The 16,939-nt window shown below is 40.7% G+C and overlaps 1 protein-coding gene across 7 annotated transcripts in view; it reads left to right on the top strand.

Annotated features, from left to right (window-relative positions):
* The window catches only part of Mlh3 (mutL homolog 3), a 44,542-nt gene extending 29,779 nt beyond the window's left edge, over window positions 1-14,763 (top strand). For 6 of the 7 annotated variants that reach the window (XM_048361822.1, XM_048361820.1, XM_048361821.1 and 3 more), the window contains 7 exons: window positions 1,975-2,046; window positions 2,548-2,659; window positions 4,426-4,585; window positions 10,433-10,456; window positions 10,546-10,624; window positions 12,134-12,285; window positions 14,059-14,763. In XM_048361822.1, coding sequence (XP_048217779.1) covers window positions 1,975-2,046; window positions 2,548-2,659; window positions 4,426-4,585; window positions 10,433-10,456; window positions 10,546-10,624; window positions 12,134-12,285; window positions 14,059-14,184 — 725 coding nt within the window. In that variant the 3' untranslated portion in view covers window positions 14,185-14,763. Of the gene's footprint in view, window positions 1-1,974; window positions 2,047-2,547; window positions 2,660-4,425; window positions 4,586-10,432; window positions 10,457-10,545; window positions 10,625-12,133; window positions 12,286-14,058 lie in introns of those variants that run through there. The other variant, XM_048361824.1, reaches the window with a different exon arrangement.
* The last annotated feature ends 2,176 nt before the right edge of the window (window positions 14,764-16,939 follow it).

The following is a 16,939-nucleotide window of genomic DNA, read 5'->3' as shown; positions in this document are numbered from 1 at the left end:
CTTTGAACCACTGTCCTCAGATCTTAGGTCCTGAATAGCTAGGATTACAAACATGAGCCACCAGCGCCCAGCTTTTCATTGCTTTTGAGATCCCAAAATCTCTACTAGTGGTACTCAGGATGAGTGCAACAAAATGTGTAGCTGTTTGAAGAAGCAAAAGCATTCTTAAGTTTCTCCTGAGATTTCATACTATTACTGGATTAATTAGATGCCCTTGAAGTGTATTCTTAGTATTCTTTTCTGAAAAGAAAACAAAAAGCCAGAGTGCAAGAGTATTTCTGAAATTAGAGTTTTAGACCCATCCCCAAACTCCAAAGAAAATGTTAAGAACACTATGTAGAAAGTGAAAAGATGAGCAACATTCCTCCAGTCAGGAACAGACTTTATTTCCCAGATTCTCTACCCTTTGGTAGTTCACACTAAATTTGTGGTTTATTCCATTGTTTTTCACAATACAGAATGTTTAGTGTTTATTACAGTTAGCTGTAACTCTTCCTATCCTCAAAGGAATTTAATAGTCAACCTACTTGAGGATGTTGCTATGATTAAACATGCTGTCAGAAAGTTTATTTCTTTTTTTAAGTCTTAGGCTCTCATGTCATAAATTCAATAGTGTCATGAGGAAAAAAACTTAATTTTTCAGTAGAAATAGGAAAAATAGGTATTGCCTATTTTGGTCACATTCAAAAGATTTCACTTCATTGTAATCAGCAATAAATTTTAACCTGTTGGCCAAAAGTAATAAAATTATATGCTAAGCTGGGCACCAGTGGCTCATACCTGTTATTCTAGCTGCTTAGGGAACTGAGATCTGAGGATGGTGATTTGAAGCCAGCCTGGGTAGGAAATTCCATGAGACTCTTATCTCCAATTAAACACCTAAAAATCCTGAAGTGAGCTGTGGTTAAAGTGGTAGAGTACTAGCTTTGAGCACAAAAACAGGGACAGCACTAGGGCCCTGAGTTCAAGCCCCAGGACTGGCACAAACAAACAACAAATAAGTGTGTGTGTGTGTGTGTGTGTGTGTGTGTGTGTACGGTTGTCTCTGAGAATCATCCTGTCCATGAGGAGATTTCCCTTGCAGAGACATTCTGTTTCCTCACTTGTATTTGAGGTCTGTAGACAGAATTACCTGGGAGTTCCTTAGAGGTTCAGAAGCTCGAGTCCCACTACTAACCTCTTACTCCAGAGTCTGCATTTGAGTTAAGTGCTTAGTGATTCATTTGCCAGGAAAGCTTGGGAAGCCCATGTCCAGCATAGTTCAAATTGCATGTAGCCTTAGGCAGACCCACTCACTGCCTGTTTCTCTACAGCCAGAAAGGTAAAAATGCTTTATATCCTTAAATGGTTAGGGGAGAAAAATAATTTTGACACAGTAAAATTATATGAAATTCTTATTTTAGTGCCATAAATAAAGTTTTATTGAAATACTGCTGTATAGTTATAATTGTCAGTGGCTGCTTTGGCTCAAAATGAATAGTCAAGTAGTCATTACAGAAACCATTTGGCTCTAAAAGCCTAGAACATTTTTTCTCTGTCCTTCATGGAAAACATTTCCTGACCTCTAATGTAAAGTGTACAAGAAGTAACAACCTTCATGAGTTTCAGAGGCACTTACAAACCAAGGCCTGCTGATTGTATTTTGTTGCCTGATAATTCTTCATTGTATTTAAGTTGAATTAAAGCAGAATAAGTATTTGAACATTAGGAATGTAAGACTTTAGTCATTTTTATAAGTCTTATAAGTACTGATGAACTAGAATTTTGTTGTCTGATAAATTTAGTACTGTTTTCCCCATAATTTTAATTTTTTTTAGTAACCTAAAGGTATAATTTTATTTCTACCCAGTATTTCCTCGTATGCCTATGTTGTTAAATAGATTAAATTAAGCTTCTTTCTTCCTCCATACAGCATGATTATTTTAATCTTGTTCTGAGAATTTGAAACTCCAGTAATCTTTGATGGTTTTGTAGGCGGAAACTTGCTAATCCTGGTGGATCAGCATGCTGCCCATGAGCGTATCCGTTTGGAGCAGCTCATTACTGGTAAGTATTCTTTTGCAACTTAAAAAAGCCTAAGATTCCCTAGCAGAACTCATCTTCCTGAAATTTTTAAGTGTTTCTTGCTATGACCTTTGTGAGGAAAGACATACTGAAGAACTCTCTTTAGAGACAGACTGGGAAGCCCTACTAAAGAAATAAGGAGGGAGGTTTCTTGAGTCATAGGATTGTGTGATTAAACCTATGTATTTTCCCAGAAATACACATTGTTCACCTGTTATTAAAACCATAAGCCACTAGAAAACTACATTGTTCATTTGGATGTGAGGTATAAGTATTGTTTCCTATTTTAGAAAATAATGTTAAGATGAGTAAACTATCTGGATTCCTTAGATAGACGCTAATAATAGAATGCAACGTCTAGGGCTGAACATTGAGTACTAGATTACTTTTATCATGGCCACACCTTGCAGGGATTCCTTTTAATTGAATGTAGAACATGCCCTGTCCCTTCTTACTGTAACCCATTCACCTTTGTTTCAACAGACTCCTATGAGAAGCAGCAACCACAAGGTTCTTGTCGGAAAAAATTACTATCTTCTATTATAATTCCTCCTCTAGAGATAATGGTAACAGAAGAACAAAGGAGAATCTTATGGTTAGTATCACTATGAAAATGTGTTAAGATAGTATAAATTCTCAAAAGAATTCTATAAGATCTTTACATAACTGTTGCTCCGTTTTTCAGAAGAAGAAACAGACCAGGAAAGGTTTATTTGGCTTATATAAGGTCACAATTATTTTCTAAGGTCACAACCATCAGCCATCTAAGGCAGGTCTTTTGACTCAAAATGCCTGTCTTTCCACTATATCACAGCTATTGAGTTTAGGATAGAATTTCCCTGATAATTTTTTCCAGCAGTTGGCTTAGAATATTCTTCTCATTTCTTGGAACAGCCAAGTGTTTATGCTGTGCTGTTTCTGAAAGCAAAGTTAGTGCAGTAATTACTTCCATTCTTTGTCTTGGTTCATTCTAGATTCTTCATTATCATAATCTTATTAGGAAAAAAGTAAAACATTGAGATGCAAGGAAGGGGCAAATAATGTAGCGATTAGTCACAAGATAGGACATTTTCCCATTTCTAGGCCATATAATTTATTGAAAAATAAATTTCCCTTTATTTCAGATTTGGGAATATGCTACTGGCAATACTTTTTTCCCTGTGACAAAATGCATTTATTTACATCCCTTGTTAATCATGGCTTCTCAGTTCCTGGGACTTTTAATTACCTCCCTGCTTTAATGCTGATTCAAAACATTCTCAGACCTTTTCTTTGTGCCAAGCTCCTTGAAGTGCAGACAAGAAGTTAGCAGTTTCTCAGCCATGAATAAAAATTACAGTGTGTATGTGTGTGTGTGGGGGGGGTAACTCTAATCAAGATACATTGTGTGTAGAAATGGACATGTTAAAAATGAAACAAATAATGTTATTAAAACAACCTAGGAAAGAGATTTATAAACAGTTTGAGTCTCTCAATGGGGAAAAAAAGTTACTAAGCAATAATCTTCTCTTACTTCAGAGGATTTGTTCCAGGAACCCCAGTGGATACCTGAAGACTCAGATAGTCTGGGTCCTGCATACACTGTTTTTTCCTGTATGTCCTATAACATTGCTCCATAAGGTGAATCTATTTTCCATGTTTTATGGCCTACTCTTGTACTTTGGGGCTATTATTAGGGCTGTTACCTGATAAATAAGACAGCCTCTAAGTAATGTGTATGGCCTAGACAGTGTAGATATGATGGGAAAGTATGGTTCCATGGACAGTGGGAAGATTTATCATATTACTCATAACACCATGCAATTTAAAATTTATGACTAAATATGTGGCTCAGTGGTAAGAGTGTATGTTTAACATGCACAAGGCACCAGGTTCAATCCCCAGCTTCAAAAATATTGTCTAGGACTGGGAATATGGCTTAGTGATAAAGTGCTTGCCTTGTGTACATGAAACCCTGGGTTCAATTCCTCAGCACCACATAAACAGAAAAAGCCAGAAGTGGTGCTGTGGCTCAAGAGGTAGAGTTCTAGCCTTGAGCAAAAAGAAGCCAGGGACAGTGCTTAGGCTCTGAGTCCAAGCCCCAGGACCTACAAATATAAAATTATCTGTTTTTTTAATTTTCCATTAAATATTTTTGGATCACAGTCAAGTTGAATAACTAAAATCTTGGAAAGTAAAACCATTAATAAGAGGAACTACTACAATCCCAGAAGGAATCTTGGTAAAAAGATCTGAAACAAACACATATAAATGAGAAAAATAATACAATCTATAAAATTTCTGTCACCTTTTAAGAAACTCTGGAACTAGTACTGAATTGCAAGTGAAGTAAGAGTTTTAAATTTGAGGCTGTCTCTTTAGGTGTTACCACAAAAATCTGGAAGATCTGGGCCTTGAATTTATCTTTCCAGACACCAGTGATTCTCTGGTCCTTGTGGGAAAAGTACCACTCTGTTTTGTAGAAAGAGAAGCCAATGAACTTCGAAGAGGAAGATCTACTGTCACCAAGAGTATTGTGGAGGTGAGACATGGCTTCTGATGTGGAACTTGCTCAGTAACAATTTCACATTTTTTTAGAGATTCTCTACATTCATATTTATTCAACACATATTTATGCTATTTATCTGCAGCATGCCAGAAATTCAGAGATCACTTAAGTTGAGGAGTAAGACATTTAGATAATTACAGTACAGTGAAATTTGGCTAAAGAGATTTATTCAGAAAATGTAATGAAAACACAAAATTACTAAGTCCAGAGAAAAAGAGATTTAGAAAGCTTCAACAAAAAGGCCTTTTCATTCTTTCTTTTTTTGGTGCTGGTACCCAGGGCTTACTAGGGCCTCACACCTTCTAGCTCCGATTAGGGGTGTGTGTGGGGGTGTGTGTGTGTGTAGGGGTGTGTGTGTGTGTGTAGGGGTGTGTGTGTGTGTGTAGGGGTGTGTGTGTGTGTGTGTGTGTGTGTGTGTGTGTGTGTGTGTACTGGGGTTTGAACTCAGGGCCAAGGTGCTGTCCCTGAATTTTGTTTCTCAAGGCTAGCACTCTACCACTTGAGCCACGCGCTACTTCCTGCTTTTTCTCTTTTTTTTAGTAGTTTGTTGAAGATAAGAATCTCTTGGACTTTCCTGCCTTGGCTGGCTTTAAACTGCAATCCTCAGATCTCAACTTCCTGAGTAGCTAGGATTATAGGTATGAGATACTGGTGCCTGGATCCGACTAGTTTTTTGCCAGTTAGTTAAAGATGAAGCCTTGCTGATTTTTCTTTGAATCACTATCTTTCAGATCTCAGCCACTTAAATAGGATTATAGGCATGAGCCACTAGCAAAAGGCTATTTTCCTAATTGTAGGGCTTGGGACCTAGGTGCTTTCCCTGAGAGCTCTTGCTCAAGGCTAGCACCCTACCACTTTGAGTAACAGCACCACTTGTAGTTTTCTGGAGGTTAATTGGAGATAAGAATCTCATGGACTTTCATGCTTGGGCTGGCTTTGAACTGTGATCCTCAGATCTCAGCCTCCTGAGTAGCTAGGATTATAGGTGTGAATCACCAGCTCCTTGCAAGCACATGCGTATGTTTTTTTTTGGGGGGGGGTGGGAGGGTGGTCCTGGGGCTTGAACTCAGGGCATTGAACTCAGGGCCTCAGTAGCTAGGATTACAGCTATTAGCCACCAGCTTCTGCCTTATACATTGTCTTTGAAAATATTTTTTTTTTGATACAAGGTTTGTGCGCCCCACCTGGCCTCAAACTCACTGTGTAGCCCAGTGTCAAACTCGTGACCTCCTCCTGCCTTAGCTTGAGCAATGATGATACTACAGGCATGAACCATCACACGCAGTTTGAAAATACTTTTAGTTTGCCTTCACACTTTCTTACTAAAAATAGAATTTTGCATTGCCAATTATCCTGAAGCATTTTGAAAATATTCCAATTATTTTTCGTGTGTGTTTGTTTTGTTTTGTTTTTGCCAGTCCTGGGACTTGAACTCAAGGCCTGAGCACTGTCCCTGGTTTCTTTTTGCTCAAGGATAGTACTCTACCACTTGAGCCACAGTGCCACTTCAGGCTTTTTCTATATATGTGGTACTGATGAATTGAACCCAGGGCTTCATGTATATGAGGCGAGCACTTTACCACTAGGCCATATTCCCAGCTCCCCCAGTTCTTTTGACTTTCTATTTTTGCCACTAAAGTCTATTGCCAGGGCTGGGGATATGGCCTAGTGGCAAGAGTGCTTGTCCCATATACATGAGGCCCTGGGTTCAATTCCCCAGCACCACATATATAGAAAATGGCCAGAAGTGGTGCTGTGACTCAAGTGGCAGAGTGCTAGCCTTGAGCAAAAAGAAGCCCGGGACAGTGCTCAGGCCCCAGGACTGGCCAAAATAAATAAATAAATAAATAGATAGATAGATAGATAGATAGATAGATAAAAATAAAGTCTATTGCCAGTCTAATTATCACTACTATGTTGGTTATTTAATTAATTTTCTCTCAGGTTGTTTTTAAGATTTTATTTCTTTTTTTTTTTTGTATTCCAGTTTCCTTGTGGTATATCTTAGTATGGATTTATTTTCATTTCCTTCTTGAGAGTCATCATGTTTCCCTCAGATTTGAAAGTATATAGTCATTACACTTCAAGCATTCTTTCTCCATTCTCTCTTGTTTCCTGGAAATCCTGTAAGATGTCTTCTGGAATATGTCTTCTTGTCTTTTAAACGCTGGCATTTTTCATTGCTTTATCTCTGTGTTGCAATCTGGGAAATATCCTCATTTATCTTCCAATGAACTAAAGTTCTTTATTATATGTTTAACTTATACATTGTTTTCATTTCAATTATTGAAATTGATCCATTTTAACAAATTTAATTGAATACTTGAAATTAAATTAATTGAATTTATCAACAAAATTATTTCGGTATTCAATATCTGTGTTTTTCATAGCTATGTCTTATTTTCAGACGTTTTTAAAAATTAATTTACTGTACTGTTACTATAGAGGTGATATACAGAGGGATTACAGTTATATGATGGTAATGAGAACTTTTCCTTTTGTATATTTTCAGAAGTTGTATTTGTTCTTTTTAAAATATACCTGTTTTTTGCCATTACTGTTTCTACTTATTTCATGCCAGCTCTCTTTAGAACACAGGCTCTCATCTGTCATTTTTCTAGAGCTCTGAGTTACTTAGTTACATCTAAAATAATTAGTGGGTAAGTCATGGGATAGGCTAGTCTGGGAAAGATAAAGATCAGAGGCAGTGTGAGCACTTGGGAGTAAGAAGATGAGGATTTAGTAAGTCAATAGTAGTTGGAAAGGAAAGGTGACACATGCTGAGACCTATTTGGGGAAGTAGAATCAAGAAGACCTGATAAGTAATAGAATATTAAAGGAATAAAGGAAAAAAAATACGTAACAGGGATTCTAAGGGTTCTGGCTTGATGACAGGAGAATGCTGGTGCTATTGACAAAGAGGAGAAGGAAGGGCTGGGGATATAGCCTAGTGGCAAGAGTGCCTGCCTTGGATACACGAGTCCCTAGGTTCGATTCCCCAGCACCACATATACAGAAAACGGCCAGAAGCGGCGCTGTGGCTCAAGTGGCAGAGTGCTAGCCTTGAGCGGGAAGAAGCCAGGGACAGTGCTCAGGCCCTGAGTCCAAGGCCCAGGACTGGCCAAAAAAAAAAAAAAAAAAAGAGGAGAAGGAAGATGCACACAGTGTGGGGAAAAAGATTAAGATCTCAATGCAGACACCTTGGGCCTTCAAGTACAGATGTCCAATGGGTCGGCTAAATACAGATTTTGTGCCACAAAATAAACCTGAACCATATGTTATCTATTTCAGAGTTGACAGCTTGTGCAGTTTGATGATATCTAAAACTAGAGAAGGCCCTGGAGGAAGAGGGGTTGTCCAGGAAGAGTATGAAAAGCAAGGGGGAGAGCAAAAGGTGAAATCTGGAGCACTAGTGTTGAAGGTGTATATATAGTGGTAGTGGTCTCCCACCTGTAAGGATAATTGGGGATATCTGAGGAAAGAAGAAATCCAGGAAAAGTGATATTCCCTAAACTAAGCCAATGATAGCCATAAAACAAAGCCCTGGAAGTCGGAGTTGGGCTATTGAAGTATTGTGTGTCTTCTGGAATCTTTCCTTCCCTGAAGATGAAGTCTGGCAGAAAGAGTGTAGAGTAGAAGGTGGAGAGTGCATGAGGGTGGAGCGTGGCAGGCCAAGGAAACCACCCTTTCCAGAACTCAGGCTACTTGGTGGTGCTTGCCTGTTATCCCAAGCACTCAGGAGGTTAAGGCAAGAGGATTACAAGTTCCAGGACAGCCTGAAGTACATAATAAAGTAAGATCCTGTCTCAAAGAAATCAAGGGCAGACGGTGTAACTCAGTGGTAGAGTGCTTACCTAGCACCCACAAGGCCCTGCGTTCAATCCCCAGCACTGAAAAAGGCCTAGAAATAAGGAAAAGGATTCTGACTACATGGAGGAAAGATAGGGTGATAGCTGAAGATTAGGGTGTGGTGAAGTTAAGGCAGGCAGAAGGCTGAGGAGGCGCTGTTTTTAGAAGGAAGAGACTTGAGCATATGTGTAAGGGTAAGATGACATTCAAAAGCAATGAGCAGTTAACAGTGCCAGCTTTTGGATTACCTTGAGTTCACCCTTTTGATCCAATAGACTTGGCTTTGCTTTCAGTCAAGTTCTTTTCTCCCCACAGGGCTCATTGCTTCTAAGATGCTTGCTCCCAATTCTCTTAAATCCAAATGATAGGATCTGTTAGAACCTTTTATTGTAACTCAATCCCTAAAATTTAACTAGAAAATTATAATAAAAACTTTTCCTGAAGTGACTTCAAAGACTACTGTTAAGGAGTTTGCTTCACATTGAAACAAAGCTTATGGTTTCAGAAAAATCTTTATTATGTTAAATCAGGCAGATCAAGAGAGATTTTGTTGATTCTGAAAGAAGCTGGAACAGTTTGTGGTTTTGAGGAGGTGGCAACTTGAATCCTATCAGTTGAACATCATCAATGCATTGTCCTAAAATTCTTTTTCCCACCTGATAATTGAGCCTGTTTAACTTATTTAAATTATCCAGCACAAACTGAACCATTGAAATAGGAAGAAAACTAAGAAAGAGACCTTTCTCCTTGCCAGGTTTTACACAGTGGATAGACAAACACAAAAGAGAATAGAAAAGAAGCTAATTTTGATTTCAATCCACACTAAGCTTTGTTAGTGAGTCAGGTATTATGAGACATCGTTCTGTCTGGATGTGTTTGGGGAAAGATGTATATATTTAAAATATATACAGTGTTCATTTATAAGCATGACAGACTACAATGTGTAGGAAGGAAAGGAGAGAATGTTCTGAGCCTGATTTTAAAAATAAAATCACCATTTTTCAAGATGGGTGCTGATGACTCATGCCTGTAATCCTAGCTACTCAGGAGGCTGAGATCTGAGGATTGCTGTTCAAAGCCAGCCTGGGCAGAAAGTCCCTGAGACTCTCTAGGCCATATCCCCAGCCCCCCCTGAGACTCTTATCTCCAGTCAACTACACAAGCCAGAAGTGGAGCTGTGGCTCAAGTAATAAGAGTGCTAGCCTTGAGCAAAAAGCTTAGGAACAGCTCCAGCTTCAAAGGCCAGGATACACACACACACACACACACACACACACACACACACACACACACACACAATCTTGTGTTTCTTACCAGAAAAAGTAATTAATTATGTCATAATCTCAAAACTTTCATATGTCTAAAGGTAAGCAAATTGATTTGTGTCAGCTTTGAATTTCCTTTGCAAAATACTAAGATTTACAGGGAGATAACTATTGAAAAGGCATGGGCATGGTGATGCTGTATGTAATCCTACAGGGAGGCTGAGCAGGAGAATCTCAAGATCTGAGCCAGCCGGAAGTGCATTGTAAGACTCTGTCTCAAGAAATTGTTTAAAAAGACAGAAACATATGAGGAAGGAGAAACTTCTCAACCAAAGGCTTCATAAAATAAGCTGACTTGAAGGGAATTGTCAAAAAAAAAAGTATGTGGGAAGTACAGTGACTGTTTACTTAAGTTTGTAATATTTAAACAAGAGACTGAGTACACAGTTGTGTTGATAAGTTTTGTGTATTTATTCTCAGCTTGTGTGTAATATTACACTTGTTCTGGCCAAGATTACGAATACAAACAGCCTTATAGCAAATAAATCTGTGCCTACATGCTTGTGTTGCTGGGATTCTCTCCTTCAGAAGGCCTGTTTTGTTTTTTTTTTTAAAAAAAAAAAGAAAATTGGATATTTTATAAACTGGCAAAGGACAAGTACAACAAAACACTGGATTAATGCCCGTTTTCCTTTTGGTTTTATAGGAGTTTATCCGAGAGCAAGTAGAGGTATGCTTTTCTCTTATTTCGGAGTGTGGCACAGAGCTACCACCCAGAAAAGGCTTCATTGTCTATTTCCCTTCTCCTGTCTGTCACAGCTGCTCAGGACCACAGGAGGCATCCAGGGGACGCTGCCTCTCACTGTCCAGAAGGTGTTGGCCTCCCAAGCCTGCCATGGTAAGAGTGGCCTGGCCAGCCAACGTATCCTCTGTGTCCTGAGGGCGAAGGGCACAGTGATTGTGAAGGATGCCGAAGGCACACAATTCTGCTCACCTCTTCATGTGTCCCCTACCACACACCAACCCAAAACACTCACAGCCGAGGTACCCCATACTTCCACATCGCAAGTCCAGAGGACCTTCACAGCCCCACTGACTAAACCCCCAGGAGACTCAGCAGGCTCTTCCAGCCGATCCCTCAGGCACCGCTTCACACTGAACCCAGGCGTACAATTGAGAGAGGCTCCCTAGCTTGCACACTCAGCTGCTCTACCTCATTTCCTTCCCCCCAGCTTGTGCTCACTCCACAGCTGCCACTGCCCTCACATCCACTGCAGCCAGGCAGCTGGGACCCAGTGCCCCAGGATAGCTGGCCCCAAGGAGAACCGCCTGTGCCCAGGGCTCCTGGGAACATCCATTGATCTGGAAGTTGTAGTCCCCAACTGCACAAAGCCTATGAACACAGGAGCTAGGAACTACTGTCCCCCTTCCCTTGCCTCTTAAAGAGTACAACTTAGATCAAGACACTGAATATACCTAAAAAACGACTTTTCCAATGCAAAACACCAACCTAACAGCAGTATAATCTTGGAAGATCAATCCCAGAGGAAGTGAGCTGAGGGGATATATTCATCTCAGAGATGTGATACAATCTGGGCAGAGTTGCAAAAGAAAACTTAATTCCTGACAAGGTGCTATGGCTCTTACCTTTAATCCCAGCTACTTCAGAAGCAGAGGTCAGGAAGATCAAGTTAGAGGTCAGCCTAGGCAAAAAGAATAAACACTGGGTGTGGTGGTTCATGTCAGTCTCCCAGCTAGATGGGAAGCATAAATAGGAGGACCATGCATGATTCAGGACACCAGGCATAAATGGTTTTTTGAGAAATAAACACAAGAAGTACTGGGAGTGTGCCTCAGGTGAATACAGTAGCTTCTTAGGCAATCTCAAGTCCCTGAGTTCAAACTCCAATAAAGAAAAGAAGGTGAAACAAATTCCATCCTGGAGTTGCAGCAAAGAGTACCAGGACTGCAGGTATAAGAACAGAAGCTCGGGATGTGAGGGCGATCTGGTTGTGACATCTGTCACCCCATTGATCACCAGGGTTGATTCGACCGATCTGGCTGGCTAGGTGGGTGTCCCCTTCCTCCCTCATCGCTCTATGTGTGTCCCTCCCAAAGCTGTGCGCTCGGTCAATCAGTCAAAGAGGATGACCATCCCCGATAGAGGAATTTGAAATTCAAGGGAATTTGAGTAGCCGCGCTCCCCTGCTAGAACCTCCAAACAAGCTCAAGAACAGAGGCTCAGAATTTCGAACAGAATGTGTAGATCTGATGGGGAAGGCACCAGAGCAATGAGAGGTCTTTGGTGTAGGGAATGTGATAAGCAGGAAATACATTACTTTTTCCAAACCCAGGATCAGCAATGGTTTCCCACTGTGCATCATGGTCTTCCGGTTTCTTCATTTAGGAGCCATCAAGTTTAATGATGCCCTGAATGTAGAGGAGAGCTCTCGCCTTATTGAAGCTTTGTCCTTGTGCCGGCTGCCATTCCAGTGTGCTCACGGGAGACCTTCCATGCTGCCGTTAGCTGACCTGGACCACTTGGAGCAGGAAAAGCAGGTACACTGACAACCAGAACAGGAAGGGACACAGGGTGTTTCTTCTTTCTTTTCCAGCTCCTGCTAGTCTTTTCTAAAATACATTTGGAAAACCATGCACTGGAAGTTAAATTTAAAGTTTCACCCACTTCCTCTTCCAGCTCAAATCGAAAGTAGACCTTAAACTGTCAAAATGATCTTCATGTCAGCTTTGCATTTCTATGCCTAACATATATACAGACTTACATACCCTGTATGTGTGTGGAAAACATAGCAAACTCAGTTTTCACAGAATGTAGCCTGAACATCCAGTTTCTTAAAAGTACATGCTAGAAATAATGGCCTGTGATGGTAGCAAGTGGGCTCCAGAGATCTCCTTAAGAGTCATCAAGGCAAGGAACCAAGCTTAGGAGATGTGCCCACTACTGTGCCCGCCTTGCTCGCCAGTCAATGAACAGCGAGGCAGATAATGCAATAAAGGCACAGAGTGGTTTAAGGACATTTTTCTCTTCTTGTTACAATATTAAATGGAACCAAACATGAGCACATAACATAATGTTCATGTTTCTGCTTGCCAGAATCTTTTATTTTGTTTATCTTTTCTACTAAAGGCAGAAGATTTCAGGTACTAATGTAGTCTGTCTCATGCAGTGGATTATACTCATTTCAGAACTCTTTGTTAAGGGCTGGGAATGTGGCCTAGTGGTAGAGTGATTGCCTGGTGTGCATGAAGCCCTGGTTTCTATTCCTCAGTACCACATACACAGAAAAAGCTGGAAGTGTCTCTCTGGCTCAAGTGGCAGAGTGCTAGCCTTGAGCATAAAGAAGACAAGGACAGTGCTCAGGCCTTGAGTTCAAGCTCTAGGACTGGAAAAAAAAGCTTTTTGTTAAGCCATGTGTGGTGGTGCATGCCTGTTAAACAGCACTTAGGAGATGGCCTGCTATGTGTATTTGTGTGCATGCATGTGTATATATAATATATACATATGTGTGTATATGTATATGTATATGTATGTATATTTTTTTTTCAGTGATACCCTGTCTCAAAAGAAAAGAAAAATCTGGGCACCATTGGCTCCCACCTTAAACCTTAGTTAACAGTCTGAGGTCTGAGGATCATGCTTCAAAGTCAGCCCAGGCAGGAAAGTTTGTGGTCCTCTTATCTCCAATTAACCACCAAACTGTCAGAAGGGGAGTGGCTCAAGTGGTGGAGAACCAGCTTTGAGTGAAAAAGCTAAGGCACAGCACACAGGCCCTAAGATCAAGTGTAGGGAGGGGAGAAGAAGAAAGGAAAGGGCAGGAGGAGATGGGGAAGAGCAGAGGAAAGGGGACTCAGATCCAGGGTTGGGAATGAGTAGGAGACTAAGGGCTAATATAAAAGGTGACTGAGGATGAATTTGTTTGGATATATAAAAATAGAGTTATGCAATTTGCTGACTTTTTTAGGAAGGGGAAGTGGGACGAGGTAGAATGGCAGTGAGTGAGGTTGTGGAGATAACACTATTTACTTGTGTGGAGATATCACCATGAAACTGCCTTTGGACAATTAATATATGCTAATAATAAGAGAATAAGAAAAAGTTAAAGCTAATATAACAAAATGTAAAAAATCCTGTCCCCATTGTTGAAGAAATGAGAATCTGAAGTTAGTTCGCATTCCTATAAATCCTAAAGAATGTATAATCTTCCTGAGTTGAAACCAGGAATCTGAACCAATTAGCAGAGACATTCCGTGGAGATCTTATGCCACCTGGAATTTCCTAAAATGCTACTTGACGTTACTTTCTCCCCATAGGTTAAACCTAATCTTGCTAAACTTCGAAAGCTGGCCGAGGCATGGCACCGCTTTGGGAGAGCAGTGGGCTGTGATGACAGGATCCGGAGCCCGCAGCAGTCTGCGCCTCCTTGTGAGCCACCGTGAGAATGGGCTAGCGAATCTGAAGACCTGAAGCTTGAGCTGCTGGCAGCAGCCCAGCCTTGATGGAGTCAGCCCCACCCACCAGGCGGGGTCACCATGTCAGTCCTGCAGCAGGTGATCCTTCACCTGAGCCGCCAGGCCAGCGGATTCCCCATCCATCCCTTTGCACCCACAGACACGGGATGCTGCGTAGAATACCTACCTTCTGAACTTATTTAGGGATAAAACTTAATGATTGCTTAGTAGATTGGCTTAGGTTTCAGGGGTGTGGTGTCTGTTCTTGTGGTTTTTCCAGCAGCCCAATTTGCCTTATTGTAGTACACTCATTTTGCCCCAAAGCAGAGTCTTTCCTCCTTGACCCCCACATTTACCATTTGTCCTTCCTTCCCTCAGTCTTCAGTTCCCCCACTACTTTACATTTCCATTTGCAGGCTTACAGCCAGTCTTTTCTCCATAAAAACACCCCTTGATATCTTTCAACAGGACTTTAAAACTTTAAATTATTTTTGGATTAAAAACTTGATAGCCAGGTGTGGTAAGATATATCTGTAATCTCAGCACTCAGGAGAAAAAAATAGAGTAAATAAATAAACTTTTTTTTGTCAGTCCTGGGGCTTGAACTCAGGGCCTGAGCACTGTCCCTGACTTCTTTCTGCTCAAGGCTAGCACTCTACCACTTGAGCCACAGCGCCATTTCCAGCTTTTTCTAAATATGTGGTACTGAGGAATCGAACCCAGGGCTTCATACATGCTAGGCAAGCATTCTACTAGTAGGCCATGTTCCCAGCCCTATAAATAAACTTTTGATAAAGAGAAACATGAACAAAGATAGAACAGAGAAATTTGAAGTTCTGTTCTTTTTGTTGTTGTTAGTTTTATAGCTTTATAAATACAGAGATTAATGTTCATATCCTAAACCAGTAAAATGATAAAATAAAAAACCTACAAACTTTTTTGTTTAAAAAAACCCACAAAATTTCTTTTTACTTTATAAAGTGCTTCTTTATGTAAAAACAATTGTGTTTATAAAGTGCTTCTTTATGTAAAAACAATTATAAAATCCAGCATACATCATTTCGGCCTAACCAGGTATGTTCCATACTGTCCCCCCTCCCCCAGGAGACAAAGGCTCTTTTGGTCCCTTTCCAGTTGTATCTTGGTTTTATTACATTATGCCTGTGTAATGGCCTTATAATTTTACTTGAGACCAAACCTGATCTTTCTGTAAATGCTTATTATGCCACTTTTTAATCTATTTCCCTGGCCTTTTCAGATGATTTGGAGTTAAGACTTAGTTATAAAAGGGGTGAGAGCACAGGTGGATCACATCTGTAATCTTAGGAGGGTCTTTCTTCGAAGCCAGCTGGGGCAGGGAAGTCCATGAGACTACCCACTGGAGGCAAGGCTCAAGAGATACAGTGCCAGTGAAGCTCAAAGCCCCTGTAGTTCAAACTCTGGTACTAGCAAAAAAAAATAATAATCTAAAAAAGAAGGAAAAAAAACCCAGTTGGTAGTAATTTACTGCAACTGAGCCCATTAATGCTACACAGTTGGTAGGAAGTTGCTATGAGAATTGCCACTGCAGTATTTCTTGACCAGACTGCTCAAATTGACCATTTGCTGCCAGTGAAACAGTTGTCTTCACTTTTAAATACATGGTCATGGGCTGGGAATGTGGTTTAGTGGTAGAGTGCTTGCCTAGCATGCATGAGGATCTGGGTTCGATTCCTCAGCACCACATATTTAGAAGCGCTATGGCTCAAGTGGTAGAGTGCCAGCCTTGAGCAGAAAGAAGCCAGGGACAGTGCTCAGGCCCTGAGTTCAAGACCCAGACTAGCAATAAATCAATCAATAAATGGTCATGGGAGAAAGTCTGCTTGCCAGCTGCCTTTGAGTGAATCTTCGGAATGAAAGCGCTGCCTTCATGAGCACGGGCCTCAGGGCAGGTGGGGGGTGTGGGGTGTGGGTGAATTCCCGTTTCAGGGGAATCTTGTAGTTATGCAATCAGAACCCTGAAGAATAGGCACTACTGTCTAAAAATGGCCTTCCTCCTAGCAAATCCGTGCTAACGAAGGTTCCAAAGCATGCAGCCATGACCTTAGAACAGAGAGGGTTGCGAGGAGATCTGCAAGGCCCCCCAGCACGAAGCCTCCGAACACTGCACACCCCTGGAGCAGCGCGAGCCAGCCTTCTGCGGAATGTGAAAAATCCTTTTAGGTCAGACCAATTTGTGGAGTTGTTACAATACCTCTTCTTAGAATGATGGGATGGAATTTCCTAAGTATTCCTCTTTTATAACCCAACTGCTATTTTACTGAAAGTAGCAGAGGATTAGAAACAGTTCTCCATGAATTATGTCTTCCTGGCTAGCCAAACTAGCAACAGAAGAGATAATTATCCTATTTTAATAATTTATAAACTCAGTAGCATGCATTAGCATAAAAACAGCCTATTAGCCAAAAATATCTAATAGATTACTTTTATTGTCTGCTAGGGTTTTAATTTGTTCCAATGCTAGCACCAAAAGAACAAAGATATGTTTATTTTTCCTAGTTTGTAATAGTAATTTTTGACACCTGTATGGTAGGTACCTTGAAGTAACTTCACATGCTTTTATTCCATTTTAATTTCTTCTGTTTTACTTCTTTTGGTGCCAATTCTAGTGCTTGAACTGAGGGCCTGGGCACTGTCCCTGAGCTTTTGTGCTCGGGACTAGCACTCCACCACTTGAGCCAGAGCTCCATTCCAGCGGGAGAGA

The sequence above is a fragment of the Perognathus longimembris genome, chromosome 14, assembly GCF_023159225.1.
Source record: "Perognathus longimembris pacificus isolate PPM17 chromosome 14, ASM2315922v1, whole genome shotgun sequence".
Classification (NCBI taxonomy): Eukaryota; Metazoa; Chordata; class Mammalia; order Rodentia; family Heteromyidae; genus Perognathus; species Perognathus longimembris.
Note: the sequence above shows the minus strand (reverse complement) of the source record. Positions and strands in the feature narration are given on the sequence as shown.